Source organism: Emydura macquarii, unplaced genomic scaffold (assembly GCF_026122565.2).
Source record: "Emydura macquarii macquarii isolate MOO-44397 ecotype Brisbane River unplaced genomic scaffold, CSIRO-AGI_Emac_v2 contig_1027, whole genome shotgun sequence".
NCBI classification, from domain to species: Eukaryota; Metazoa; Chordata; order Testudines; family Chelidae; genus Emydura; species Emydura macquarii.
Genome location: NW_027131164.1, coordinates 11,367,127 through 11,394,590, shown reverse-complemented (window position 1 = coordinate 11,394,590; position 27,464 = coordinate 11,367,127). Strand labels below are relative to the sequence as shown.

The following is a 27,464-nucleotide window of genomic DNA, read 5'->3' as shown; positions in this document are numbered from 1 at the left end:
GAGCTCCAGGCAGCAAGGGATTTAATAGCTCTCCCCCTGCCACCCACTCTTTAGCCCGCTTCTGTGCCGGGGAGAGACAAGGTGCCAGTTTCAAAGGGGAAGCCTCACTGGCTGCACCGGTCACCTGAGTCCCGGAGGGCGTCGCCTCGGGACAGGTCTCCTCGGAGAAGGTCCCTGCCATCGAGACGCAGATCCCCGGGGTACCGTTCCCTGTCACTATGCTGCTGACTATACTAGGTTCAAGGGGTTGAGGCACTGGTCACCGTTCCCCAGATGTCGGCATGAATTGCCACAGGACAGTAGCAGAGAGGTGGAAGGAGCCCCGCCATGGTCCTCGACTAGTGACTCTTATTCCCCAGAGGAGGAGGACAGACCTGCCACCAACCCCAGCCACCACCATGTCCCAAGAGCCCGGGGTCTGGGACCAGGATCGTCACCTTCGGATTGGCCCCAAGGGCAATGGCCATATTGGAATCCGTGGGAGTTCCCTGTGGTGGCAGGGCCTCATTCCGTCCGCTCGTCGGAAAAGAGATCAGCAGCCCTAGCAGCACTGGAAAGGGCCCGGGACTCGGGGTCAGACGTGGATTCAGACCCACTAGAGGGGACCTCAGCTTCAGTGGCCCTGCAGGAAGGTCTGCAACAGCACACTGTTCCGGTGCAGTCGTCCTCCTCATCCCCAGATGAGGCAACTGCAGCAGACCCGTCTGTCCCACTCGATGACTTTAGGAGCTCCTGAAGAGGGTGGCCTCTAATTTGGAGCTTGAGGTGGAGGAGCTCAAAGAGACCTCGGATAACCTCTTTGATGTCCTGGCAGCCGCGGCGCCGGCCTGGGTCACCCTGCCAGTTCACGAAGGGGTTCTCAAGCTGGTTAAGGGCCGGTGGCAAAGTCTGTCATCGCTGCCACCAACCTCCAAAAAGGCGGAGAAGAAATACTACGTCCCTGCAAAAGGGGTCAAGTATCTCTTCACGCACCCATCACCAGGCTCCTTAGTTGTGGCAGCCACAAATGAGCGGGACAGGCAGGGCCAGTCCAGCTCCATAGCAAACAATAAGGAACACAAAAAGCTAGACTTATTCGTCAGAAAGATTTATTCCGTGGCTAGCCTGCAATTTAGAATTGCTAACCAGCAAGTGCTGTTAGGGAGATATAATTACAATCTCTGGGACTCCCTTAAGCGCTTTGGTGAGGCGTTACCCTAGGAGCAGGCAATGGATCTTACAACGCTCTTGGAGGAAGGTAGGACAGTGGCCAGGACGGCCCTGCAGGCAGCCTCAGACGCAGATGATGCAGTGGCAAGAGCTATGGCTTCGGCGGTGGCCATGCAGCGGTGTTCATGGCTGCAGTCATTTGGTCTGTCCCAAGAAGTGCAGCAATCCATCCAGGACCTGCCTTTCGATGGGAGTGCACTTTTATTGGACCAGACAGATGCCAAGCTGCATGGTCTGAAGGACTCTAGGGCCACCCTGCATTCGCTGGGTCTCTGCACGCCTCAGGCCTCAAGATGACAGTTCCGCCCCCAGCAACAGCAGCAGCAGTCCAGATATCAGGCCCCTCGTTTTGGTGCCTATAGGAGGAGGGACAGAGACAGGAGTTTCAGGAGGCGCTGACCAACCTTCTCATCAGGCCAGCAGCAGGGTGTCTTGCGGCGCTCCGGCAGGCAGCGCCAGCTGTTTTGATGGTGCACCCGAGGATGGCCGACCAGCTTCCAGTCAGGATCCTCCCTCCCTGCAGTTCATGAATCACCTCGCCCCCTTTCTTCCCGAATGGGCTCATATTACATTGGATTGTCAAAAGGACCTGTACCCACAGAAGGTTTCTACGATTTGTTGTGGGTCGTTCCCATTTCCAGTTTACGACCCACCCGTTTGGCCTATCTTCCACCCCTGGAGTATTCACGACATGACAGTTGTAGCCGTGCATCTCAGATGACAGGGTGTGCAAATCTACCCATATGTGGGTGACTGGCTAATCAAAGGTAGGTCCTGATCCCAGGTGTAGGCCAGCTTCAACCTAGCGAGGGCTGCCTGTCAGCGCCTAGGGCTAGTGTGAACAAGCAAAAGTCCACACTCATGCCAGTGCAGTGAATAGAGTTCATTGGGGCCATTCTTGACTCTACACAGGCCAGGGCTTTGCTGCCGCAGCCTCAGATCAAAACCATCTCAAGCCTTATCAGGCACCTCCGTGTCTACCTCCTTACAGTGGCCCGGGGCTGCTTGCAGCTCATGAGTCACATGGTGGCCTGCATGTATGTGGTACACCACGCACGCCTAAAGCTCAGACTGCACTAGTCCTGGCTAGCCTCGGTGTATGCCCCAAGGAGGCACTCCATGAACAGAGTGGTCACAGTGCCCCCACTAGTCCTCTCCTCCCTAGACTGGTGGCTGGGCCCCCAGGCGATTATGCAGGGGATACCCTTCAAAGACCTGGTTCCCTCAGTCACACTGATATCGGACACCTCGGACCTGGGGTGAGGGGTGCTCATCAGCTCCAACTACAGTATATAAGGGACCTGGTCGGAGGGGGAACGGGGACTGCACATAAACATCAAGGAGCTCAGGGCGGTGTGGTTGGCATGCGGAGTGTTACTCCCCCTTCTGAAGGGCAAAGTGGTCCAAGTTTTGACTGACAACATGGCCACAATGTATTACTCTCCAGCCCAGTGCCAGGAGGCAGTGCATCTGTGGGACTTTGCCATACAACAGAGTATGCATCTGGTGGCTTCCCACCTTCCTGGTATAAGGAACACCACAGCAGACTGCCTCAGCAGGTCCTTCTTACCTCGCCACAAATGGTCACTTCATCCAAAGGTGATTGACATGCTCTTCCAGAGGTGGGGGTCTCTCCAAGTGGACCTCTTCGCATCCGAGCTGAACAAGAAGTGCCGTCAGTTCTGCTGTGTTTGCGGGCTGGACAAAGGGGCTCTGTCCGATATTTTGTGGTCAGGAGCCCTTATGTATGCCTTCCCGCCTATACCGTTAATCCACAAGGTTCTGTTGAAAATCAAGAGGGACAAGGCAGATGTCATTTTCATAGCACCCGCCTGGCCATAGCTGCATTAGTTTATGACGCTGCTGGAGTTGTCAATTGCCATGCCCCTCCCCTCCTCCCTCCCTTCCCCCCCCTCCCGGCTAGAGTTACCTTGCTGGCACAGTCTCCTCTCCTGGGACCGGGGTTGGTTGCTGCATCCAGACCTGGAATCTCTGCACCTGAGAGCATGGAGGTTCCATGGTTGAACTCGGAGGAACAAGCCTGTTCATCTCAGGTGCAGCAGGTTCTAATGGGTAGCAGGAAACCTTCGACTAGAACGTTGTATGTAACCAAGTGGACACAGTTCACCTGCTGGGCGGCATCCCTGGGAGTCTTGGCTCAGCAGGCCTTGATCCAAAGGATTTTAGACTACCTGTTACACCTTAAGCTGCAGGGCCTGGCTTTTGCCTCACTGAAGGTGCATCTGGTGGTTATTTCCGCTTTTCATCCCCTGATCCATGGGAAGTTGTTTTTTTCCCATGATATGGCAGTCAGGTTCCTGAAGGGCATAGAGAGCTCTGCCCTCAGGTTAGGGATCCACTTCCTTCCTGGGATCTAAATTTAGTGCTCGCTAGGCTCATGGGGGCTCTGTTTGAGCCTTTAGCTACCTGTCTCTTGTGGTTGCTATCCTGGAAAGTGGCCTTCTTGGTAGTGATCACCTCGGCTGGAAGGGTGTCCGAGATTCGGGCACTTACCTCAGAACCGCTGTATACAGTTTTTTGTAAGGATAAGGTCCAGTTGTGGCCTCACTCGGCCTTCTTGCCCAAGGTAGTGTCCCAATTTCATTTTAATCAGGATACTTTCCTGTTTTCTTTCTGAAACCCCATGCCTCAGACGAGGAATGCCATTGGCATACGCTCAATGTTCGGAGCATTTTACATAGAGCGGATGAAGTCGTTCCGTAAGTCCACGCAACTCTCCGTGGCAGTGGCCGACAGGATGAAAGGCCGACAGGATGTTTCAGCACAGCGAATCTCCTCGTGAATAACCTCTTGTATTAGGTCCTGCTACAAACAGGCGAAGGTGCCTCTCCTGGGGCTAGTCATGGCTTATTCCACCAGGGCGCAGGTGCCCATTCAGGACATATGCAAAGCTGCTACCTTTGCCTCCCATTACGCCATCGTTCAGCAAGCACGTGATGATGCCAGTGTTGACAGGGCAGTGCTGCAGACAGCTCACTGATTAGCTCCAAACCCACCTCCAAGGTATTGCCTGGGAGTCACCTAGAATGAAATCGACATGAGCAAACACTCGAAGAAGAAAAGACGGTTACTTACCTTGTAACTGTTGTTCTTCAAGATGTGTTGCTCATGTCCATTTCATGACCCGCTCCCTGTCCCCATTGTCAGAGTTGTTGGCAAGAAGGAACCAAGGGGGCGTAGGGCCGGCGGCGCCTCATATACTGCGGCATGTGCACGAGACTCCAGGGGGTTCCAGAGCTGGCCTTACAGGTACTGCTAAAGGGAAAAAAATTCTGGTAACCTTGCACAGAGGCGCGCACACACCTAGAATGGAACGGACGTGAGCAACACATCTCGGAGAATAACAGTTACAAGGTAAGTAACCGTCTTTTCTAGGATTTTAATGCTACACAATTTATTTCAGATTTCCCAGATTACACAGTGCCGTGATAAGGACATTTGTCCTTGTGCAGCATTACTCTGCAGCTATGATGGCAGTAAGTGGTCTGTCTCAGATGAAGAACTACACCTCAGTTGAAACTCTGGAAATCACTCAAAACCTAATAAACTCTTCAAGGCAATGCCCCAGTGGCCATGGCTTCATGGTGGTGTTAAGAATTCCTTGCATTCCATTGGCTGCTGTGGCCTATGAACGACTGCATCATGTAAGGGAGAGACTATCCCTGGCAGATAATTTTGAAATCATCTTAGGAAATCCTAACTCTGGAATCACCATAGGGAAGCACTTTGTGGAGCAACTAAAGGTAACTTGCAGAATGACATTGCCTGAAAAGAATCTCTGAGGAGCAGTGCTTTCAGTGGGTGGGTGATATAAAATTTTTATTGCATGTGATTTGAATGTCCGTGGTAGAGATGGCCATTTCCCAGCAAAATTAAAATTCTCTGTGGAGCCGCACTCCCATCAGTCAGACACATCCATCTGTCATTCCTACAGCCAGCCTCTCTGATGGCTGCTCAGGAGGGCATTTACAAATGTGATTAGAACTCCCAGTTAGCTGGGGTGCAGTCAATGACTCAATGCAGTAATAAAAGATCAAGTGAAAACGAAAGCTACTTTTTGCTTGGAAAAACCTTTATCGGAGCAGAAAGGTTTCCCCTTGTGAGCAGACCAATGTCCTGTTTGGAATTGTATTGCACAGCTCACTAGGTGTACAGGCTTCAATTCACTCCTCCTACCCATGGATCTCTGAATTGCCCATTTTCAAAGTACGGTGCCAGATGTTTTCTGGACCTTATGTGGTTTTGAACATGAAAATGTTGGAAATAATTAATGGGTTCATAGATTTTAAGGCTAGAAAGTACCACCATCATCATGTAGTCTGACCTCAAGCATCTCGCATGTCAAAGCCCACAGACAATACTCCACTTAGTAATAATGCTATCACCCACCTGTTAAAACAAAAATATTTTTATTCTCTAAAATAGGACTGTGTTTTACATTCTGAGTCTGATTCATGTCATCTATCTACTTAGCTCAACAGAGCTGAGAACAAGGGCCTGATTTGGAACTCATTCTGCTATAAATCAGGAGTAACTCCGTGCTATAAAGCTGGCATACATGAGTTCAGAATCATATCCCATGTTGTATTAGGTGTCTTTTGCAGCACTGCGCATATTGTCGGTGCTTAATGAATAAATAAGGACCAGATAGTGATACCCTTGCTCCCACTGAGTAGTACCTTACTCATCAAGTAATCTCATCAACTAGGTACTAACCAGTGTGAATAAAGGTATCATCCTATGGACCTGCTAATCAAAGGGAAACTGACAGCTGTGGTTAGGGAACTGGACCAAAAAAGAAAATCTTTTATAGTAAGCAACTCTGCTTTCTGTCTTTGAATATCAAGATATACAACTTCTCAATGGTTTCTCATGTTTCCTGGATTTCCTGGGCATTTGGATCTATATTTGGTTACTTTTTAGTTAGCCACTTATAGTAACAATTCATTAGAGTTCTGAAATATAGGCATATAATGGGGCTGTCTAGTATTGATATAAAACTAATGAAAAGAGATCAGACCGTTTTGCAACTCAGGACCTTTCAGTTTAGGGCCTGGTCCTGCAATGATTTCTCTTGCAAAACATCTACAGAATTAGGTTCATACAGTAGACAATAAATCATCTATTTCTTCATTCTTAACTGTGTCCTATAAATATGCCCATCAATTTTTCTTATATTCTATGACAGATATGGCAGAAAATTGAAGATGCAGAGTGGAGGCCACAGACCTATTTGGAATTAGAAGGTCTGCCTTGCATATTAATATTTAGTGGAATGGACCCTCAAGGGGAAGCCTTGCCAAGGTAGGAAGGAAATACTGACAAATATGGCTGGGATGATTTAGTTGGGGTTGATCCTGCTTTGAGTAGGGGGTTGGACTAGATGACCTCCTGAGGTCCCTTCCAAACCTAATCTTCTATGATTCAATTACATATTACCATGACATTTGTACATTCCCAATGATTCACAGCTTTTCTTTTTCTCTGCACCCTTCAAATGGCTGAAAAATCATTCTGCAACTTGCTGTATCCCACACAATCCTTTGTGGGTGCAAAGGCTGGTGAAATTTGAGTGACAGGATGATTTTTGGCAGTTTCTATATCAAATGAAAAAAGTGAAACATTTCTGATGTGGCAGTTTGGTGGTAATGGTTGGTGAGGCTCAGCTGTGGGGTGGGGTGCGGTCTTTCCTTTTCACAACATTTCCAATAAGGTTGGTAAGTATAATTATTCCTGTTTTATAGATGAGGAAACCAAGACACAAAGGACCCAATTAAGCCCGGGTCTAGACACATACAACTCCAGTCAACAACAGTGTTGCACCCACATATGGCAATACTGAATTGGTCCAAAGAGGTTAAGTGACATGCTCTAGGTTAGAGAGACATTAAATGTCCAAGCCAGGATTAGAACTCCAGAGAACCTGTCTTCTAAATTTATGCTTAGTGCTTCATACTATACTGCTTCAAATAATAGAAATGAAATAATATAGTGGTGAATTTACTGAAAGACAATGACCAGTTCATATCACTTTGTTCTGTCTCACACATCAGTTAGGTAGGCAATGACAAAATCTCCCATTCATTGCATTTGCAAAAGAAATAAAGGTGTAGAATGCAGAGAGTTTTCATACTGTCTTTTGATTTCTTTCCAGATCATTAAGATACTGTGACCTACGTTTAATAAATTCTTCTTGCTTGGTAAGGACAGCCTTGGAGCAAGAACTTGGCTTGGCAGCATACTTTGTGAGTTCTGAAATCCACATGGAGAAGGTGGTAGTGAATGAAGTGTTGGAGAGTGACCCCGAGAAACTGAGCAGTACTGATAATGAAGATGAAGAAATAGTGACAGAAGGTAAATGAACATGTGTAGTGCCAGTTTTCTTTAAAAAAAGTTATAAGTTCACTTCTGGTTGAGCTATATGATGATTAGCTTGGGAAGAATGAGGAGGATAATATAGCTACATACAGTAACTTTTTGGTACTTCTGGAAAATATCCATGTATTCAAACAGCAAATTGTGTATTAAATATTAATACTGCAAATTTCAGCTTCTAAGATGGACATTAGCCTTTAATAGCGCAAAGCAAACTACTGAAAGGAAGGAAACAGTAAACGCATAAGTATGCAGCAGTGCTTCCCAACCTTTTTGGCTCGAGGGCCACAAATATCATTTTTACAACCCTGAAGGGCCACCAGTCTATCAAGTCATAAAAAATGTATTGCCATACACAACATTAAGGACTACAAATCACTACATATTTAAAGCAAACATTTTGATGCTGTTGTGCTCATTTTTACATTCACTATTTTACACCTACAAATTACCCACAGTATGTCACACACTCAGTCAAAGCACTAGTGTAGATGAGTGACTGTCACTACACACTGAAGCACAAGGCCTGGCAGCGAGCTAAGCCACAGTGGATGACCTGCTAAGTGCAGGCCAAACTGGAAGGCACTGATTTTTAGAGTCTTGCCCCTCCTCAAGCATGGTAGGTCCTGGCTGCTCTGCCAGCAACACCCTCCCCTCCCCCGCCCACTGCAGCCAGATGGAAGAAGTTCAGCGAGGAGGCTGCCTCCTTGCTGATCTCCTGTCCCTCTGGCTGCAGTAGGGAAATTGCACATGTCCTGTAGCCCTGTGCGCTCCAACGGGGTCCCTAGGCAGTGGCTCCCTTCTGCAACCAGGGGGATGGGAAATCAGTGCTCCCCTTCCTCTGGCTCCAGCTAGGACCCCAGCACCCATGGACCCAGGCAGAGCGCTTTGTTTTCTGCTGGAGCACTGATCTCCCTTCCCTCTGGCTCCAGCGGGGGCCACAGTGCCTATGGACCTTGGAGGAGTACTTTGCCATGCTCCCTGCAACAGCCAAGGGTGGGGAGTGCTGATCTCTCATCCCCTTGGCTGCACCAGACTTGTAGCTCTGCGTCAACGCGCTCTGCCTGAGACCTTAGGCAGCGGCTCCCTTGTGCAGCCAGCGGCAGGAGAGCGACGGGGCGCTTTGAAAGACCCCACGGGCTGCAGGTTGAGAACCACTGGTAGACAGTAATTAGTAGAACTGGATGCTGCAAAAGATTGGGAGACATTATTTAAATATACAGTGATGGTTTGTGCACTTTTGGAATTAAATTTATCAGATAATGTTATTTGTATGTACTATATATTGTGCCGTGCAACTGAGGAATGCAACGAGTTTTATTAACGTTAATTAATTGAAGCTCAGAACCCAGGAAAAGTCATTATTTCACCCATTTTACAGATGGGGGAAATGAAGCACAGAGAGGAGAAGGGATTGCTCAAGGTCACACTGAAGGGTCTGCTCAACTGAATAAGGTGTTATTCAATGTGAATAAGGGTGGGAGAATAGGGTCCAGAATTAACAGAAAGATGTACTGTGATCAGCATCTTTGAGAAAGGGATCAAATTATATTGTTACCAAAGAGAAAGGTAAAATCTGGCCATGAAGCTGGTTTAACATCACATATTAAGGGTGGTCACCTGGTAGTACCAACATAGGGGCTACTATTTTACTCATCCTTCATGTTGCTGAGTTAGCAAAGAAGATGAGGCATGACTAGCAAGGAGGGCATGATGGTGAGATACCTCTGAACTATGCCAGCTCTTGGCTCCATTTCTGGCTGTCAGAGGCTCTTGCAGCTCAGTCAAAGTTAAATCAGCCTTTCGGGTGCTCCACCATAGCCCAGGAAGAATGGTCATACTCAGAACAGCACCAGAATCAGGGCACCTAGATGAGCTATAAGCCACTTTTGCCCAGTGTCCCTTGTCTTTATGCTCTTTGGCTGTAGCTGAGAATTGGTCTTTAGAATTTTAATTAAAGTGTGTTTCTTCCCCTCCCGATTCTTCTGCCCATGAAACAGGCTCCACTTCAGAAAAGAGAAGTCCTGTCAAAAGAGAGAGATCATGCTCCCGTGACTCTGCATCTTCATCTCTCTCTTCAAAAGCTTCAAGTAAGATTTTAGGGTCATCTTTGTGAAATGGAATTTAGGATGTAAAGGTGGCAATTCATTTAGCTTGGCAAATGAAGAATAAAAAACACAAATCATTAGGTTTTTGGCAAAACCTATTTTAATGAACGAGCTAAGAATTAAATTTTAAAAAAGTGCTTTCAGGAATCATGCTCCTTAGATTAAAAATAATGAGATTGCCTCGTGCTTGATCCATGAATGCGTGGGCCATTGTACAGGTCTGTGAGTGGGGTCACCATATAATACAACAGTACTGTATCAACAGAAACGTTCTTTAATATTTTTATGTCAGGCACCAAGGTGCAGATACTCAGCTGGTATAAATTGTTGGAGCTCCATTTGAAATCAATGAAGCTATGACAGTTCACACCAGCTGAGGACCTGCCTCTGTATTTTCAAAGAACCATCCTAAATTTTGCCTGAATAAATGTTCATGAACTTTTTTTGGGGGACACTAAAATGTATGTTTGCAAATTTTTCAGTGTAGGGTGCTCCTTTGAAAGTTTGTGTTTTGTCAATACTTTGCCCTATACTTTGAATCTATATTCTTTCTTCCAATCTGAAAACTGGTTTAAGAACAGATCATTAAAGTTTTACTTCGGGGGGAATTCTGTGCCAAAAATTTAAAAATTCTGCATACAGTATTTTAAAATTCTGCAAAATTCTGCATATTTGTCAAAATAACACAGAATAATCATGCCAGTTTCAATTATTTTGGTAATTTGTTCCAAAATACCTGTCAGCAAATATGTCTGTAACAATACAGACAACAAAAGGATTCAGGAAATATTTTTAGACAAATAAGATACCTTACTAGGCATATTAATACAGAACTTTGACTAATAATTAATTTAATCTACAATACAGAAATGTATTTCCTATACCCCTCAGAAACAGTGCAAAGGTAATGGAGGAGCTGGGGGAGAGGGAAGTAATTGTTGGGAAAGAGCCTGAAGTGAACAAGGAGAGTTGTTGGGTGTGGGGTGGGGGAGAAGGATAGTTTGGGTGCGTGGGAGGGGGATTGTTAGGGAGTTGGGGAGCCTCCCCCATGCAGACCCTGGCAGACTCCTAGCCTCTCCCATTCCCTCAGTCATATCTGCCCTGTCCCTGTCATTCCCTACATCCTCCCCACCATTCCCATGTGTCCCTGCATCCCACTCTCATTCAGCCCCTGGCTCAATGCTGTCACTTCACAAACTCCTGTGCCTCCATCCCAGCCTGTCCCCGCACTTACCCTTCTGAATCCTAGTCCATGTGCCCCACTCTTTGTCCCTCCCAGATACCATCCTCCCTTACCTGGCCCCACAGGCATGTCACTGTGAGAAAAGTAGCCTTTGCTCTCTCCCTCTAACTGGCTAGCTGTTGTGGCCCATGAGCTGGCGTCCTTTGTTTTCTTGCCATAGCTGCCCCTGGTGGGTGAAAGGTATAATTGCAGCACCTCTCCAGCGGAAAGTATTATTCTGCAGAGAAAAAAAATCTGCGGGGGGATTTAAATTTTCTGTATGTGTAGTGGCGTAGAATTCCTCCAAAAGTAAAAGTTTAAAGCAACATCAGGAGCTACTAAAATAAAAAATTAAATTTATATGATTTTGTTATGGGAGGAGAGTAATGGAACAGAAAAAAATGTGCAATATAAACTGTACCATACTTCAGTAAAAATACTTAAATGTTTATATAGAAGGTATTAATTTCATGTAACATCACAAAACATCTCATGTTGCATTAGCTGTAAAATTAAATGTTGCAAGTTATTTCTAACTAATTATAGTTCTCACCACTATTATATGAGTATTCTGGCTGTGAATTCTTTTGCCACAAGGAACATTTGCCATTACAAATGGAAAAGAACCAAAAGGTTTGGATAAGCTCCCCAAACATTTTTCATTTTTGAAATGTATACTCTTCTTCAAAGTCAGGCTGCTGACCTCTTCCGCACTGCCCTGGGATGCTGCTTGTGGATTTGTTAGCCTGAATCTGTTTGTTAAAGAAAATCTTTTTGGCCAGTTTCTGCATGTGGATATGGGTCTTTGGCAGGTTGTCATAGTGGTACAAAATCCAAATTGTATTCACATTGCTGGAGACATTTTTACCATTGTTGTTGTTCTGCTATTGGTTGCTTTGACTAAGTTTGCAATTGGGATGCCTCTTCCTGGGGGCAAAGCAAGTGGGCATCCCTCGTATGTGTTTGTGGAAAAATAGACAGTCAAGAAAGGAACCACGGTATGTAAATATTATACATCACTTTTGGCTCACCCAGAAACTATGGAGTTCACGCTCTGCAGGTCCCTCATGGCTAGTCATGACTGAGGGTGTTCTGGGGCAGGGTCTGGTGTCAGGGACATGATCTGTAAATTGTAGTGTGAAAACTCCTCAACCTTGTTGATCCATGTCTCATAGAGATTGCTTCTATCTTTGGTAAGCATAATCTGTGGAGCTCCTGCATGGAGTCATGGACAGCAAAGCAATGGGTTTATGGTAACTCTCGTTTTGGAGTTAGGGTTGCCAGTTGTCTTGTTTTCGACTGGAAAGTCTGGTCGAAAGGGGGACCTGTACAGTGTCTGGTCAGATGTACTGACCAGGCACCAAAAGTCTAGTTACCGCGGGTGGGAAAGTTGGGGAGGGAGGCGCTGGGTCATCAACTCGCACTAGCTCCTGCTCAGCTAGGGTCAACTCCTACCTACATCTCATGGGTAGGCAGACTCCACAAAAGGGGCTGCAGCTCCCATCCCAGAGCAGAGGGAGCCCAGGGGGAGGGGAGGAGGTGGAGAGGACCCAGCGATAAGCAAGATGGAGAGGGGAGAGCAGCAAGCAGCCGGGGGGCGGGGGGGGGCGGGAGGAGCGAGCAGGGGGTAGAGCCTTGGGAGGGAGAGGTGGAGCAGGGGGAGGTTCCAGCTCTTCTGCTGTAGTGTCCGGTTTTCAGAAATTAGAAAGTTGGCGACCCTATGGAGTGTAAATTATATAGCTGTTTCCCTGGAAATTGGTACATGTCCTGAATTAGATGTTTGAAGCCTGTCTGACTTTATGAGATTGCGTTTGTTTATATCAGTGCTGACAATCACTTTTCTCTTTTTTTGCTTGCGGGGAGTCTTTATTTGTTGAGAGCCCCACCTCTGCAAAACGCAAAAAAACACGACTGCTGCTTTCTCTAATGGAAACCATCTCCAATGGGGGAAAGCTGTTTTCTCCATGTCCAATTTCAACCAGACACTCCAATAAGTGCTGTGGACCTCAGTGCCTCAGAAAACTAACTCTTTTGAAAGGCTGACCTGAGAATTGCTGATCATTTGCATCTCCCTTTGGAAATCTTTGAGGGTTAGGGATATTCAGCAACTCTCAGGATCATGCCCTAAGCCTCCAGGAGGCTGATACTTGTAATGTTAATGGGATTCTGGTTGAACATTTAGGATCAAAATCATGTCTATATTAAAACAGTTTAATCTCGGGGGAAATAACCTGTGAATATTAAAATTCTTAAAGTTATTTTTAATTACATTTCTTGAAGACATGGAATACTTAACAAACATCAGGCTCAGTGCTGAAATCAGTGGGAGCTTTGCCATGGATTTAGTATTCCAAACTCTCATAGGCTTATTCGCACAAATACTCCCATTAGTTTCAGTAAGACTACTTGTGTGTGTTAGGTGAACACAATTTGGTCCAACTGGAGCAGGCCTGGGTTCACAGCTTTTGATGTCTGCATTAAATATTGTTTGCTGTGATTTGACTATGAAAGGTGTAATAGAAATGTTGTGGTTCAAGGTAGTTGCTGAAGAATCCTATTATCCCACGTTGAAATACAGATTTTGTTTTTAGGTGCAGCATCCTGCATTGAATCATCTCCTCCTTTAGCAACAACAGGGGAAGTAGCAAAGTCGCCCCACCACGTCCTAAGCAGCAGTACTGAAGAGAGTGCAAACAACTGCGAAAGGCAAAGGCAGAAAGCAGAAAAGGGGGCACAGACAGTGATTATCAAGCACTTGCCAGCTGCAACTGAACAACTGGATTCAAAACAGAACATAAAAAGTGCCCAAATTTCCATCACCTCATCATCATCACCTTTCTCCTCATCTTCCTCTTCCTCTGCACCTACTCACAGCTCCTTCATCCTGCAGACATCTCAGTGCTCCATGACTAAAGCCTCAAAACAGCCCCCCATAGTTTTCCTGCCTAAACTGGTGTATGACATTATTACCTCTACTGACAGCAGCGGACTTCCCAAGTCATCTTCCCTCTTGCCATATCATTCTGTGATGTGGGCGAGTTCTTTCCGCCCTGTCATGAGTAAAATGATGACCTGCACGGAGCAGTCTCTATACTATCGCCAGTGGACAGTTCCCAAACCAATCCATATGGATTACAATAATAGAAATGAGGGCAGAATGGACACCTTTCACCCAAGGAGGCTGCTGCTGAGTGGGCCACCTCAGGTGTGTAATAAGAATAGGATATTATTATCATTGTTTTATTTTGATTAATTTTGTCTTAATCTCATTAAGCGCTAGGTTAATGAGATTATTATTCATACCTAACTGAATTTTTTCACTGGTGAAAAATAATCCTTCTTATATGTTTTTATTACTGTATCCACCCTCGTTAAATAATCTTCCTCTCCCCACTGTTAACCTGAGCCAAGGATAATTAAGTTGTAGTGATGTCTTTTTTTGTTAATCTTTATACAATTAGTGCTATGTTTTAAGGACATTATGCTCGTCTTTGAAAATACACCATGCTCTCCCTTGTAGCTTGTTACAGACTAAAAGGAGTTAAATTTTAAATAAAGTTTGAATAGCCACACAGGGTCAGTTTCTTATGGTCAAGCTGGACAGATTTAGCCTTTTCCTTCCTGGTTTGGACAAAAATAGAAGTTGTCACAAATGCAACATACAAGAGGGACTGATCCACTTTAGCAGAGCTATGCTCATGCATGACAGCTGAACTTCTGGCCTAAGAGTTTTAAAATGACTTTGTAAGGACACTTGGAAATAAGTAAAGACTTGAGGAAGCCCTTTTCTTCTTAAGTGTCCTAAGAATAATTAGCGCACAGCTATGGGCATGGTGCTCTAGAATTCTCTATACTCTATACATACTATATACTAAAAGTTCTACTGTTCCACTGAAGTTTTATGCAGCATGCCAGGCACAAAGGAAACACCATAGCCTCTGAGAAAATATTGTATATAGTCATTAGAAATTAGAAATCAATCCAAAACAAGACAGGTTTGTCAGGGAGGAGGGGTGATTGCAGTGTGTACACCAGCGCTGTTTTGTAGAAAAAAGCTGACGTTTTTCGACAAAACAGTCTAGTGTAGATCATTACACTAGAAAGGCAAAGACTTAGATTTATAGTTTTTGTAACATTAATCCACTGACTTAAAACCACAGAAAGCCAGAGTTCAATCTGCCACTCACCCTTCTGTACCTGTGTATTGCAGGGGTCTCAGTATAGAAAAGACCACATTCTCCTCTCAGTAGGTGCAACTCCATTGAAATAGATAGTGTCACATCTATTTCAAGTAAGTAAGAGTACAAATTGACTCTATGTATTTGAACTATATAGGCACTTGCAAGTGCTGCTATAAGTGTATATGGGGTACCAGATGGATCTCTGAAGGACATCTCTTCACTGCTCTCCATCTCCATAATTGAAACTCTCCATGTTTTCTGGGGATTAAGATAGAAAGTGTTCAAAAGAGAGAAATGTGTGGTAAACACAGGCAGGGTAAAAACTGATATATTGTGCAACAGATAGCTAGTATGTTTCCACATCTGGGAAAAACATACACTGATGTAATTTTGGTTGGAATTTTGCATGCTCAAAAATCAAGAAGTTCAAAGTTATGGTTCCCAAAGCTACAATAAGGGTACAAAATAACCCGTATATCGTAATTTATATTAATGTGGCGTTAATTTGGCCACAAAACCATTTACTTCTGTTCACTGATGTACGCTTGTGGTTCTCAACAAAGTCAGTGGGAGCCCTGTATTTATCTGAGGAATTGGTCCTTAACACATGTGGTATGTGTCATTGGCCAGGTATATGCAGAAAACATAGTCTGCCTTTTTATTCATTTGGCTACTTGTTGGGGTGTTGAGTGCAAGCCTGATTTTGAGGAATTAAGTGGTGCAAAGGATTCAGGCTGCCCTCTACACAGGTTCTGACTTACAATTTCCCATTGACTTTAATGGGATTTGGATCAGGTCCTAAAAATATTCTCCATGCATTCATTTATTGCATTCTCACCAGTTCTTCCTGATTACACATGTTTCATACTGAACATTTTATGGAGGAAATCAGGAATTAAATGCTGCTTTTTCTTAAATGTTTCATTTTTAGGGGGTATATTTTCATCTCAGTTTGTTGGGGAACATGGCTGCTTAGCTCCCTTTAATGTCTAAACCCCAAACATGCTAAAGGAAATATATTCTAAAAAAACCCAAAACAGTAAAGAAAGTATGTCGGTCATTTTTGGCTTCAGGTGTGATAGTATGATATCTCTTCCAATGGAAAGGTGAAAGAAAACATATAGCAAATGTGAGTTCCTCTCTTCCTTTGGAAATTAAATGTTTTCGTACCAGAAGTATGTTCTGCTCAGGGGCTTGTTTAATAACCATTGCTCCATTTGTGGAGTTATGTTACCTACTGCCTTAAGAGGAAGCAGTAAAAGATTTTGGTACCAGAAAGTCTTGTCTGAGCTCTTTAGAAATAAATCCAAACTAAGGAAAGATTTCCAGTTTTTGTAACATTAACCCAGGGACTAAAACCACAGAAAGCAAGAGTTAATAATGCCATTCTAAGCATATAAATAACACTTCAGCCAGAGTATAAAGTGGAAGAAGAGCTCTGAATTGGTGGACACAATCCTTTCAGATACTAGAAAGTTTTTGTCTTACCATACAACATAAGAAGTCAATTTAAGAAAAATCAAGCATTTTAGTGAACCAAAACTGTAAATATCACTGCCCAAAAGTTTAGCATTCAGGAATTTTCCTTTCCCTCATATACATACCACTTATAAGATTGGCTAAATTGTTTTCCATATGGCTACTTTCCAGACAAGACATGTACAACCCCTAGCACTATGGGCTGCAGTCTTCACTGAGACCTTGGGGTGATTCCACAATACCAATAATAAATTAATGATAAAAACTGCAGGTGAAAACACCAATCAATGGTCTGAGTACACTCACAGGAATAAAAGGGGCAAAACAGACTTGTCGTTAGCTAACCCCAATACTTCCTTTTTTCTCAGCAGTCCTTTATTTTGCTTCTTTTGAATGAAACATGGGGAGAAATTCTCTCGCCCTATCTTGGGAACCCAAATTCCTACTGAATGCAGGCTGCCTCTGCATTTCTTAGATTTTCTGCTTCATATCCAGAAAGACAAATCTAAGGATAAAAGTAAGGAGAGAAGATGCTCCAGGTTCCAAATCCATTAAATCCTTTCTAATGGAGCCACTGGACCATTACTTGAATTGGTCTCTGGAGTATTAGTGCTGGAACTTCCTTCTGGTTTCTAAGAAGTCTCATTTCCCACCCGTCACCCACCTTAGACTCTCAGTCTATGGCACTCAAAGAAACTCACTGAAGTTTTGTTTCATTAATACATCCTTGTGCACCATTTTTTTTTTAGCTCAGAGGTAAGAAGACCCTCTGGCATGTGGTCCTGAAGGCTGCATGCTTCTGTGGTATGCCACAGTCAGACCTTAGCATGGATTCTTCCCAAGGTGTATGGTTGGTGACCTTCACTTCTAGATTGTTCCTGTGCATTGTTATCATTGTCCCCAAGAGTTTTCAACAAGCTATTTATAGTCTTTGGATTCCACTTGAATGCATTCTTGGATAACATTCTGCGTTGGATGGCTCAAGATTTATTTGTTGATTCATAGCATAAAGGCTTTGTATAAATTGGAAATTACCTACCCTGGCTGCCTTTGAGATCCCCTGGGTATGGTTCTGGAAATTAATGAGGGAAAGATGTCAGCTTCCCTAGAAAATGTTTTTATCTTCATGTCCATTGTCCAGAGTTCCTTTCATGTGAAAATAGTTGGTAGATTCAGTCCATTTTTTTAGTAGACAAGTGTCTACATTAAGAAACTATAATAATTAAGAATTATCGTTCTTGTTGGGAGTCTTATCAGAGGGCAAAGAGTGAAAAAGCATGGAGCTAGTACTGCTACTTCATCCCTGGGGTGGTCTCTCGAACAATATTAAGACACTGGTTGGGCAGTATGGTTAAATATGCACTACTGTGAAAAAGTTTACCAGTTCTGTGGATATAAATTCATCATCCAGGGTGTTCAGTATAATACCTTCCATGACGACCAAATTCACTGATTTTTTTTTTAAAGAAATAAAAGTTTCTTATGTGTTCCCAAATTACATGCAAGAGGTTTGGTGCTGTTGCTCCATTTCTTTGTTGTGTTTTTATACCCTGAAAATAGCACTTTCTATAAGTGTGGAAGCAGTCCAAGTCCCGTGAACAACTCTGTGATACAGGGTTCCCAAATGCTTTGGTTGTGCTAACCACAGTCTAAAAGAAAGATGGTCTTACGGGCAATCTCCCATCCATGATTGCTTGCTTACACCACCTCCCCTCTAACATCTCTGAGATTTCTAGAGCTTGTTGCTTACATGGGAAAATATTAGGAAAGTATTTAATGTATCTATTGTTAGCTGTCTTTTAATGCAATGTAGCAGATGGAAACAAGAAGAGCCAGCAACATCTGTGAACCATCAGCATATTTTCTGTGAACCATGAGTGTTTCTCAGACCACAATTTGAGAATCACTGCTGTGGTCTGTTTAGAACTCTCTCGCTTGGAAACTGGATTAGAAAAAAAATATAGACGTTTTTTTACTTTTGCCATATTTTACAAATGTGAAGATTTGGAAGCACATTTTTAGTAGCAGAGATGATAAGAAAGTGGTCAATCAGATGGCTTGTACCACAAGATTTGGTATCTGAGAGCCATTCCTGTTAATCATCCTTCTAAGCAGTGTCTGAAACCAGTGGAGAAAGGGGAATACATTACTGTACATGTTATAACAGCACTTTGAATGTCTTTTGTACAAATCAACATGGTAGCACTTAAACCATTTTGCTGACTGGAATCTCACCCTCTGGGCAGAAGGACCACCTGCTTTCAGTTTAACCTAGGTATCCATGGAAAGAATAATATCCTGGATGAGATCTCAGGACTACCTTTCCCCTTAAGCAGGTATTGTACTTTATAAGTGTGTCTCTTTAGTACACAAAAAGTGAGCCTTCCAACCATTGAGCATCTTGCAAGGACAACCTCGACTCAGTTTCCTTCCAAAATGTAGACATCATAAGTAGTAAATGCTGCTGCATGGCCCTCTGATTAAAGAGTTGAAATGTAAATGTATCCTACGGTTTTCATACCCGAAATCATGCCAAATATCAAGGAGACATCAAACTAGTGAACTCTTGAGGGAGTCACACACCTCAATTTTCATAAATGATCTACAAGCTTGAGATTTTTGCTTCTTCCTTCAGCCTTTTTCTTCCAAGGCTGTGTTTCTCCTATCTGCATCAGACTGCACTTTTTCTACTTTGTGTAGACAGAAAAAGAAACAGAGTAAGTATTCTACATCAGGGTGTATACATCAAGGTGTATAAAGGTGTATGGAACCCAAAACATCTCATCTAACAAGGCACTGGGCACTGCCACATGTTTGAGGTGTTACTGATAATCATACAATAATTGCTTTCTTATAGGCAACGTTACCCCATTTGGTATCTTATTTTCTTAGACTGATAGGGATGCTAGATATAAAAACTTAATGTTATCAGCAACAAGTGTTGCGGGCAGCTCCATTTACCGAGTAGGTCATGTTGCAAATCCATTAGCTCTAGAATTTTGCTTTCTGGAGCTGACAGTTGACTTAACGAACGGAAAGCGGTTTTCCTTTTAAGGAAGTTGTGTTCCATCAAAATGAAACTGGTCTCAAGAGACCCTGCCTGTTTCAGCTGCGAGGGGCACATGTCTGAGCTACAGGGTCTCTTTATTACTGTCAAATTGTCTATAAAATTATTCTCAAACTGAGAATCTGAAAATGACAGAGTAATGATGATCTTAATAGAAATCTAAGTGTCACTTCAGAAGAAATGAAAGCTCTGATAAAGGCACATAGAAGTAATCCCAAACAAGAGAGATGATGTAGGTACTGTTCTCTCCTGGAAGTAAGCATGATCAGTTTTACATTTGCAAAAAATATTAGATGCGGGCTCACTTCCAAGCTATGCAATTTTTATTTAGTTGATTTACAAATGAATGGACCTATGTAGTCACTAATAGCTACTTCCTGATCTAAAACCCACTGAAGTCAATAAAAAGATTCCCATTGAATTCAGTGGGCTTTGGATCAGTTTGTTAGGTGCACAACTGATCGGAGAGAAATCTGATTTAGTAGGAAGGGCATGGTCCTGTTTGTCGTCTGTCAGCTTTAAAGAGAAACAAATGTTATTTTGGCTTGTTTCAGCTTCAGAGTCTCCTTCTTTCAAATGTAAAGTGAAACGATCATTGATTGCGTAACTGGAAAATAATACAACCCTCATTAGACCCAATCCTACATGTCTAACATTCTTCAAATCTCTAGTACAGTTATTTCACTGCAAGTGGATTCTTGGGTACATCAGGAAAACAGAATCTGCACTGCCGTCAGTTTATTATCAGGCCTGATGCTACTCCCGTTGAAGTAAACCGTAGAATTTCAGTGAAAGCAGGATCAGGATTATTACTGGTTTAATTGTCAGTCTGAGCACTACAGAGGCAACTGTAGTTTATGATTATCAAATTGTCTTCAGTGCAATTTTTAATGTTGAATTACACAGAAAGCAGGCAAAGTGCAAATAGAAATTATGAAAGCTGCTCTTATCCCTGCAAGATAGAAATTTCTTCCTCAGTCCCATTAAAGTCAAGGGCCCAGTGTTTGTCAAGTGCTGTGTTTAGATTTTCATGTAATGTACTTGTCTGGATTTTTAAAAATGTGTTTTCCTGCCCATTATAGGGAGTATAGTTCAGGGGAGAGAAGTTGCCTGTGGTGAGTTTTTTGTGTACTTATATCCTGAGGGTATCACGTAAGGTATATTTTGAATGTTAATTTTTTGCATACAAGTTGCATAACTGTGTTAACTGGGTCCTTAATTATCCCATATAAACTTGTAAATACACAGGAATAGGTATGTATATGCAACAGAATTTAAGACTTGGATTTTGACCCACTTTTAAAATAGATTACAGTAGTCGTTGCAATTTCAAGTTTCCAAAGAGATGACAGAGTGGCACTGATGTTAAACAACTGTTCAGTTTCTGATTTATATGTTTGTTACAGATAGGAAAAACGGGAGCATATCTTCAGTTCCTCAGTATCTTGTCCAGAATGCTGATTAGACTGACAGAAGTGGATGTTTATGATGAGGAGGAAATCAATATTAGTAAGTTCTTGATGAAGAAATATTTGCTTCTGGTTTTTTTTTAATCACTTTGTTAATTGGACGAATAGTTGACTAGTTTATCATGTGCTCTTCACCTTCAGTTTATTTATATTACTGTAATCCATTTAAGGTCATTAAGTGAAGGGATTAAAATCCTTAACTTCTATTTCGGTATCCTATTGTTAGCTTATTTCTCTCCATTTAGAGCTTACTTCTCCTCTCAGCACATCTCTGTTTTTCTTAGAAAGTTGGCAGTAACATTTATGTATGTTTAAAAATAATTCATCTCATGCTGAGAAAGAATATACTGACTGTCAGACCAGAATGAATTTTTTCGGTCAAATGCAAAAAAGGGAGTAGTTGGAAACATTGATAGATTTATAACCATCAGCAATACTGTCAATATGTTATTGGTTGTAAGTAAACAAGAGATCATAGGAACAGGAAGAGACCATACACACATTCCTGCTCTCCAGTAGTTATCCTATTCTCAGTTTCCAGCATATCCCCATTCCCCTCCTTCCCCAGATGTAATTCTAGGTGTCTGCGAGGCTCTGCTATTTACTTTGATCAATCACTTTCCACAGTGACTTATTTGATGGCTTTTTACTCTTGGGGCTATTTACTCTTTTTACTCTTTACTTTTTACTCCCCTGTGCAAAGGAGCAGTGCGAAGCTTATGTCTCACTTAAGTCCCATTTAAATCCTTACATAGAATCTAAGTGGATCATACATTTGTATGCTGGCCAGCCCTCTGCACGGAGAGGAATTTCACCCTGGGTGAAGAGCTCTCCTTGAGTTTCCTATTTACCTCCAGTTTCCAAGCAGCAGGTCCTCAGCTGGTGTAAATGATGACAGCTCCATTCACTTCTGTGGAACTTTGACACTGCAACAGCTTAAGGTCGGCCCTCAAACATTTTGGATTCCTTACTAGTGCGGGAGAGAACAAACCAAATTCCCTTAACTGAAAGCTCTCCCTTCAAAGTGTACTGAAGTTAGTGGATAGACTCCTGCTGACTTTGGTTCATTTTACCTGCAAAATCCTTGCTGTGGTGCTTTTATTATCACTGCACATACGATTCCAGATGGCTTCTGACAGGTGCTCTGTGATGGGTCTAAAAGCCAGAATTGCATTGAAGGGTGAGGAATGTTGAATAATTCTTCAGATGTTCACTGGTTTTTCTGCAGAAAACAGCTTCACAGATGCTGTTGCATTAAAATAGTAAAAGAAAGAATAGTAAAATAATAATAATTAATAACTTAAAGCACGTGAATAGCATACACTTGCTTTAGGTTGGGGTATCTCCCTATGCAATCATTTGACTCTTTCAACTGATTTCACACATCTCTTTAAAAAAGCATTCTATAAAACTACAGACATCATTATATTTATTGCAAACTGCAGGTTTGTTTGTTTTTTTACTCATATTACAGAACTCCGAGAAGAATCAGACCAATGTTATCACCAGCCAGGAGAGACGTGGCCTGATTTGGAGACATTTAAGAAGATACCTTTTGACTACACTATTCATGATCCGAAATATGAAGATGCAAGTCTGATTTGTACAAGGCTTCAGAATATAAACAGTGACGGTCAGAATTTAAAAGACACTGAGAGAGATGCATATACTTATTTATTTTCGCCTAATATAGACTGTATGGATGGAATCCTGGCTCTATTGAAGCAAATGGCAAGAGTCCCGTGATTTCAATGAGGCCAGGATTTCACCTGTATATAATTATAATTTACAGAGCTATACTGTTGAGTTTGAAAATTAGGGCTAACTTGAAACAGGATGAAAAGCTTGCCAGATAAGGAACAATACATAAGCACGGGCAACATGTTTTGTTGCATGGAAGCGATGTAGCCTTTCCCCCGTGAGGCCCTGATCTTACAAACATATACATATTTGAGTAAATTTACTCACTTGAGTTGTCCCATTATATTTCAATAAGACTATTCATGTGTACGGGGCTGGTTCTAGGAGTGGGCAAGCAGAGTAGTTGCCCAGGCACCAACTTCTGGGGTGCCAAATTGCTGTGCCACTCAGCTGGTTTTTTGACTCCACTCCCAATTGGCTGGCTTTTTCTTCCGTTCAGCTGCTAAGGGAGTGGGCCCAAAAACATGTTCTGCCCTGGCTGGCAAAACAGCTAGCGTAGCTCCTGCATGTGAGTGAAGTTAGAATTGGACTCTAGGTCACAAGTTTGCATGTGGTCCATTGAAGTAGTGATCCATTTGATGGCTGTTTGGTGGACTGTGTTAAATGAGTTGGTGGTCTCAATTCAGGTTCAGTTATATGAAGATCCACATAATAAGGTCACTGGACTCTCTCCTCTTTCGGTCCTTAGTCCCGCTGTGGAGACTGGTGGCAAGGGTGATAGTTGAGGTAATGATAGGGGAGGGGGTTTTGTAATGTGGACACCTGCCAGCTAAGAACTACCAAACTCATTTCACACAGACTGCTTTGACATCAGTCAGAGGATAACAACTGCCTGTCATAGCAAACCTGAGCTGGATTTAGAGCTGTAAGCTAGAGGTGAAAGGCTCTCTTTTATTTTTATTAAATTGACAGACTTTTCTGTTGGCCCACCCCACTCATAACGACTGTGGATTTTACATGCTTGCACTAATTAATTTACCCTCCCGACTCCTGCGTGGTGATTTCATTATCCCCATGTTGCTGATGTCCAGCTGAGGCACAGAGCCCCAGATATTCAAAGGTTATTTTATGCCTAAAGATGCAGATTGGCACCAAGTGGGATTTACAAAAAGTGCCTCTGCAGGCTAGGCACCGAACTCCAATTGACTCTTGTACATCCTGTCTGCATCTTCAAAGGCCTAAATAACTTTGTAAAGCTGGCACAGAGAGATTAACACCAACACTTGCAAAAATGGCCTTTGATTTTAGGTGCCTCTATTTTGAGGCACTTTGGGCCTGATTTTCAGTTGGAACTGCAGGTGCTGAGCATCTGTGAAAACGAGGCACAGCTTGGGCATTTAAAAACTAGAGCATTCAAAGGGGACTTGCCTGATGTCACACAATAAGGGTGTGACAGTGCCAGAAACAGAACCCAAGTCCCAGTCCATTGCATTAACCACAAGACTGTCCTTCCATTTGATACCTCATTACTAACCCCCTCCGTCATCCAGTCCCTGAACACTTACATGCTAGAACCATGTTCTTAAAAATGTCACATCAAAGTTATAAGTGGACACTGTTCTCAGACCGCTAATTTAGACAAGAAGGTTGGAGAGAATATTTTAAACTGTGCTCTGTGAAAGCAAAGATAGTGTCTTCCTTTCTGTTTGTTCTGTGCCCAGAACAAGATCACCACTCAACAAATAATAGTAATAATAATCATAATAATAATAATTTTGCTTTACCTGCACCTCAGTGTTGTTATAAATTAGCACAGAACTGTCATGATAAAGCACTGAAATTTAGTTATTTTCTCTTCCCTTCAATACGCACATAATAAAACCTTCTAAGTTCATGCCGAATACATATTTTGTTTTGGTGTAGCCATTGTCCCTGCAGGCTTATTATGATTACAGAAACTATTTATTCACCACAGCCAGATATAGTAGGCCCTAGAATAGACTTAAAATTCATACAATTCAATTTTTTTTATTTACAGACAGATCAACAGGCAGAAAACAGGAGGACATGTATATGCGCCGTCAAACAACTCGAATGAGATTATCGAAGTATGCTGCGTACAATACATACCACCACTGTGAACAGTGCCATCAATACATGGGCTTCAATCCCAGGTATCAGGTAAGCCATGCCTAATTTTTATTTAGGATTATCAATCTGTAGCAGATTTGTAAATTATGTTTTGCATCCATAACAATATCAGTACTGGTACCCACGTTGCATATTTGCTCTAGCCGCATTTCCATAGAGAACTGACGTATAGATTTTGGCCCTGATATTGCAGTTGGATCTTTGCACCTGCACTGAGCCCCAATGAAGTCAAAGGAGTCCAGTCAGGCATAGGTATCTGTGTGTGGGGGTTGAATTGCAGAATTGGAATCTTTGTCTAGACAAAATGTTTTATCGTAGTGATAAGTAATTTTTGATAGTGGCAGCAATACAGGACAAAAGCACATTGTGAATATATCTGTGAACACAGATTCATGTGTCAGGAAAGGCCACGGAGGTCAACAGTTTCATGCCCTGACTTTGCACGACTGTTCCTTGCATCATTACCTCTGACATATGAAATGCTATAGGCAACTATAAATGATCATTGGTTTCCCAGTAAACATTCCCCGTGGACTTTATTAACATTTGCTTTGGAGCCGAGCAATTGAAGAAGGTAGTAAGTCTGACAATCAATCAATGCTGTGGAGAGCATTTTATACATACCATGTGGACTCTTATTATTCAAACAAACCCTCCAGGTTGCTGCCCATTAGAATGTGACGAAAGAGGCATTAGAAATGCAAGCACTGCAGCTACTACAGCTGGAAAGCATGACCTTACTTATCACTTGTCACAGATAAGATAGATAGATAATTTCATTTATAGCCACATGTGGGGCACAAACAGGGCTGATCTAAAGATCTGGAGCATCAGGCCACACTTTGGCTTCACCGCTGGTCATGGTGTCAGGAAATGGTCTTACTGAGAGATGAGGTTGGCCCACAAGCTTTGCTACCATCAGTGAGACAAAGAGTAAATTGATGGCTTCAGGCCAGCGAGCTGGGTAAATTATTTAGTGAATATGTTGGGCTTGAGCCAAATGGCACTGATTAGTATTAATGTGAGTTGTGAGGTAAAATGTACCCCAGTGCCGTGCATGGTTTCCTGTTGGCTTGGTGCTGATTTAACGATGTCTATGAACTGATCTGTGCTCTCTTGGGAAGCAAAGTTAGAATCTAACCATTAGATTTCTCCTCTTTTCCCTTTCAGCTGTATGAGTCCACCCTGCATGCGTTTGCCTTTTCCTATTCCATGCTCGGAGAGGAGATCCAGCTGCATTTTATCATCCCCAAGTCAAAGGAGCACCATTTTGTCTTTAGTCACCCGGGAAGACAGCTGGAAAGCATGAGGTTACCGCTTGTCACAGATAAGGTAGATGGATAATTATGTTTATAGCCACATGTGGGGCACAGACAGGGCTGATCTAAAGATCTGTAGGGTCAGGCCACACTTTGGCTTCACTGTTGGTTCTGCTGCCAGGAAATGATGAGGAGTTCCCAGGGTTCTGTATTAAGACACTGAAGAGAGGATGATCTCAGCTTTGAGAATCAAATGTACATGTTTATGTTTTGCCTATGGCTAAGTAAGAGGAAGAAAGTTATCACTGGAAGGTGGCTGCTTGCTTGTCCTGGCCTGCATAAATGGGTCAAAAGATCACATAAAGAAGAGCTTTGAAAGAATCTCTGTGGTGACTTTGCAGAACCTCATTGTAGCTTCAGGGAAAACAGCTCCGGAGGTTATCAGTTTCAGCAGGCTGTCTAGTCTCTGATATGAGCCTTTACAAAAACCCCTGAAAGCCCCAAACAATCTCTGCCTGACTCAATGAAGTATACTCTCTTCACACTACTGGAACAATTTGTGGAATAGTAGTAATAGCAGCAGAGGTTTTATGGTGCAGAAGGTAAGCTGTCCACAAACAACAGTTATTGGTTTACATTCCATCCTTGAGTTTTGTCAGCTTATGGCTAGATAGGTGGGAGCGTATTTTTTAATATTTGTCTGCTAGACTGCAACCAAAATTGAAGTTACACAACTTTTACTTGAGAAAGAGTTTTGTTTTTCAGCTGATGGGACTACAAAATTATCCCAATTTATTATGCCACCAGTTTATATACTGTTTATATACTGTTTATATACTGCCACCATCAGTTTACTAGTGGTTACCGTATTGGAAGTAGGTGTCAGGTCTCCACAGATTTTATTCCCACCTCTGCCCCTGATCTGCTATGAAACCTTTGGCAAATCACTTAATTTCTGTGTGCTTTTTCATCTGTAAAAATTGCGTAATATTTACCTGCTTCACAGGGTGTGCTGCTGTGAGTTGTAATGTAAGTTTGCAAAGCATTATGAGATCATTCAATGTAGTTGCTTTCTATTTTTCTATTCTTTACTTTCTTTTTTTCCTTCCTCAGGGCCTGTAAAGCCACCAAAGATGCTATATCCCTGGTAGATCAAGATTTAGCAAGCCCATCTGGGGCTATACCTGCCTATCCCTCCCTTACCAGTTAATCAAGTGATCAAGGTCTTTTTCTTTGTCACTTCATAGAAGTTGTTCTCTTCCACCTCTTATAAACATTCCTA

At 42.9% G+C, this 27,464-nt stretch overlaps 1 protein-coding gene across 3 annotated transcripts in view; it reads left to right on the top strand.

The window, feature by feature from the left end:
• The window catches only part of GREB1 (growth regulating estrogen receptor binding 1), a 93,284-nt gene that overhangs the window by 52,213 nt on the left and 13,607 nt on the right, over positions 1–27,464 (top strand). For all 3 annotated transcript variants that reach the window (XM_067544757.1, XM_067544756.1, XM_067544758.1), the window contains exons 18-26: positions 4,634–4,973; positions 6,419–6,534; positions 7,385–7,584; positions 9,606–9,695; positions 13,527–14,140; positions 21,069–21,171; positions 22,606–22,764; positions 24,811–24,953; positions 26,094–26,255. In XM_067544757.1, the coding sequence (XP_067400858.1) occupies positions 4,634–4,973; positions 6,419–6,534; positions 7,385–7,584; positions 9,606–9,695; positions 13,527–14,140; positions 21,069–21,171; positions 22,606–22,764; positions 24,811–24,953; positions 26,094–26,255 (1,927 nt within the window). The remainder of the gene's footprint in view (positions 1–4,633; positions 4,974–6,418; positions 6,535–7,384; positions 7,585–9,605; positions 9,696–13,526; positions 14,141–21,068; positions 21,172–22,605; positions 22,765–24,810; positions 24,954–26,093; positions 26,256–27,464) is intronic.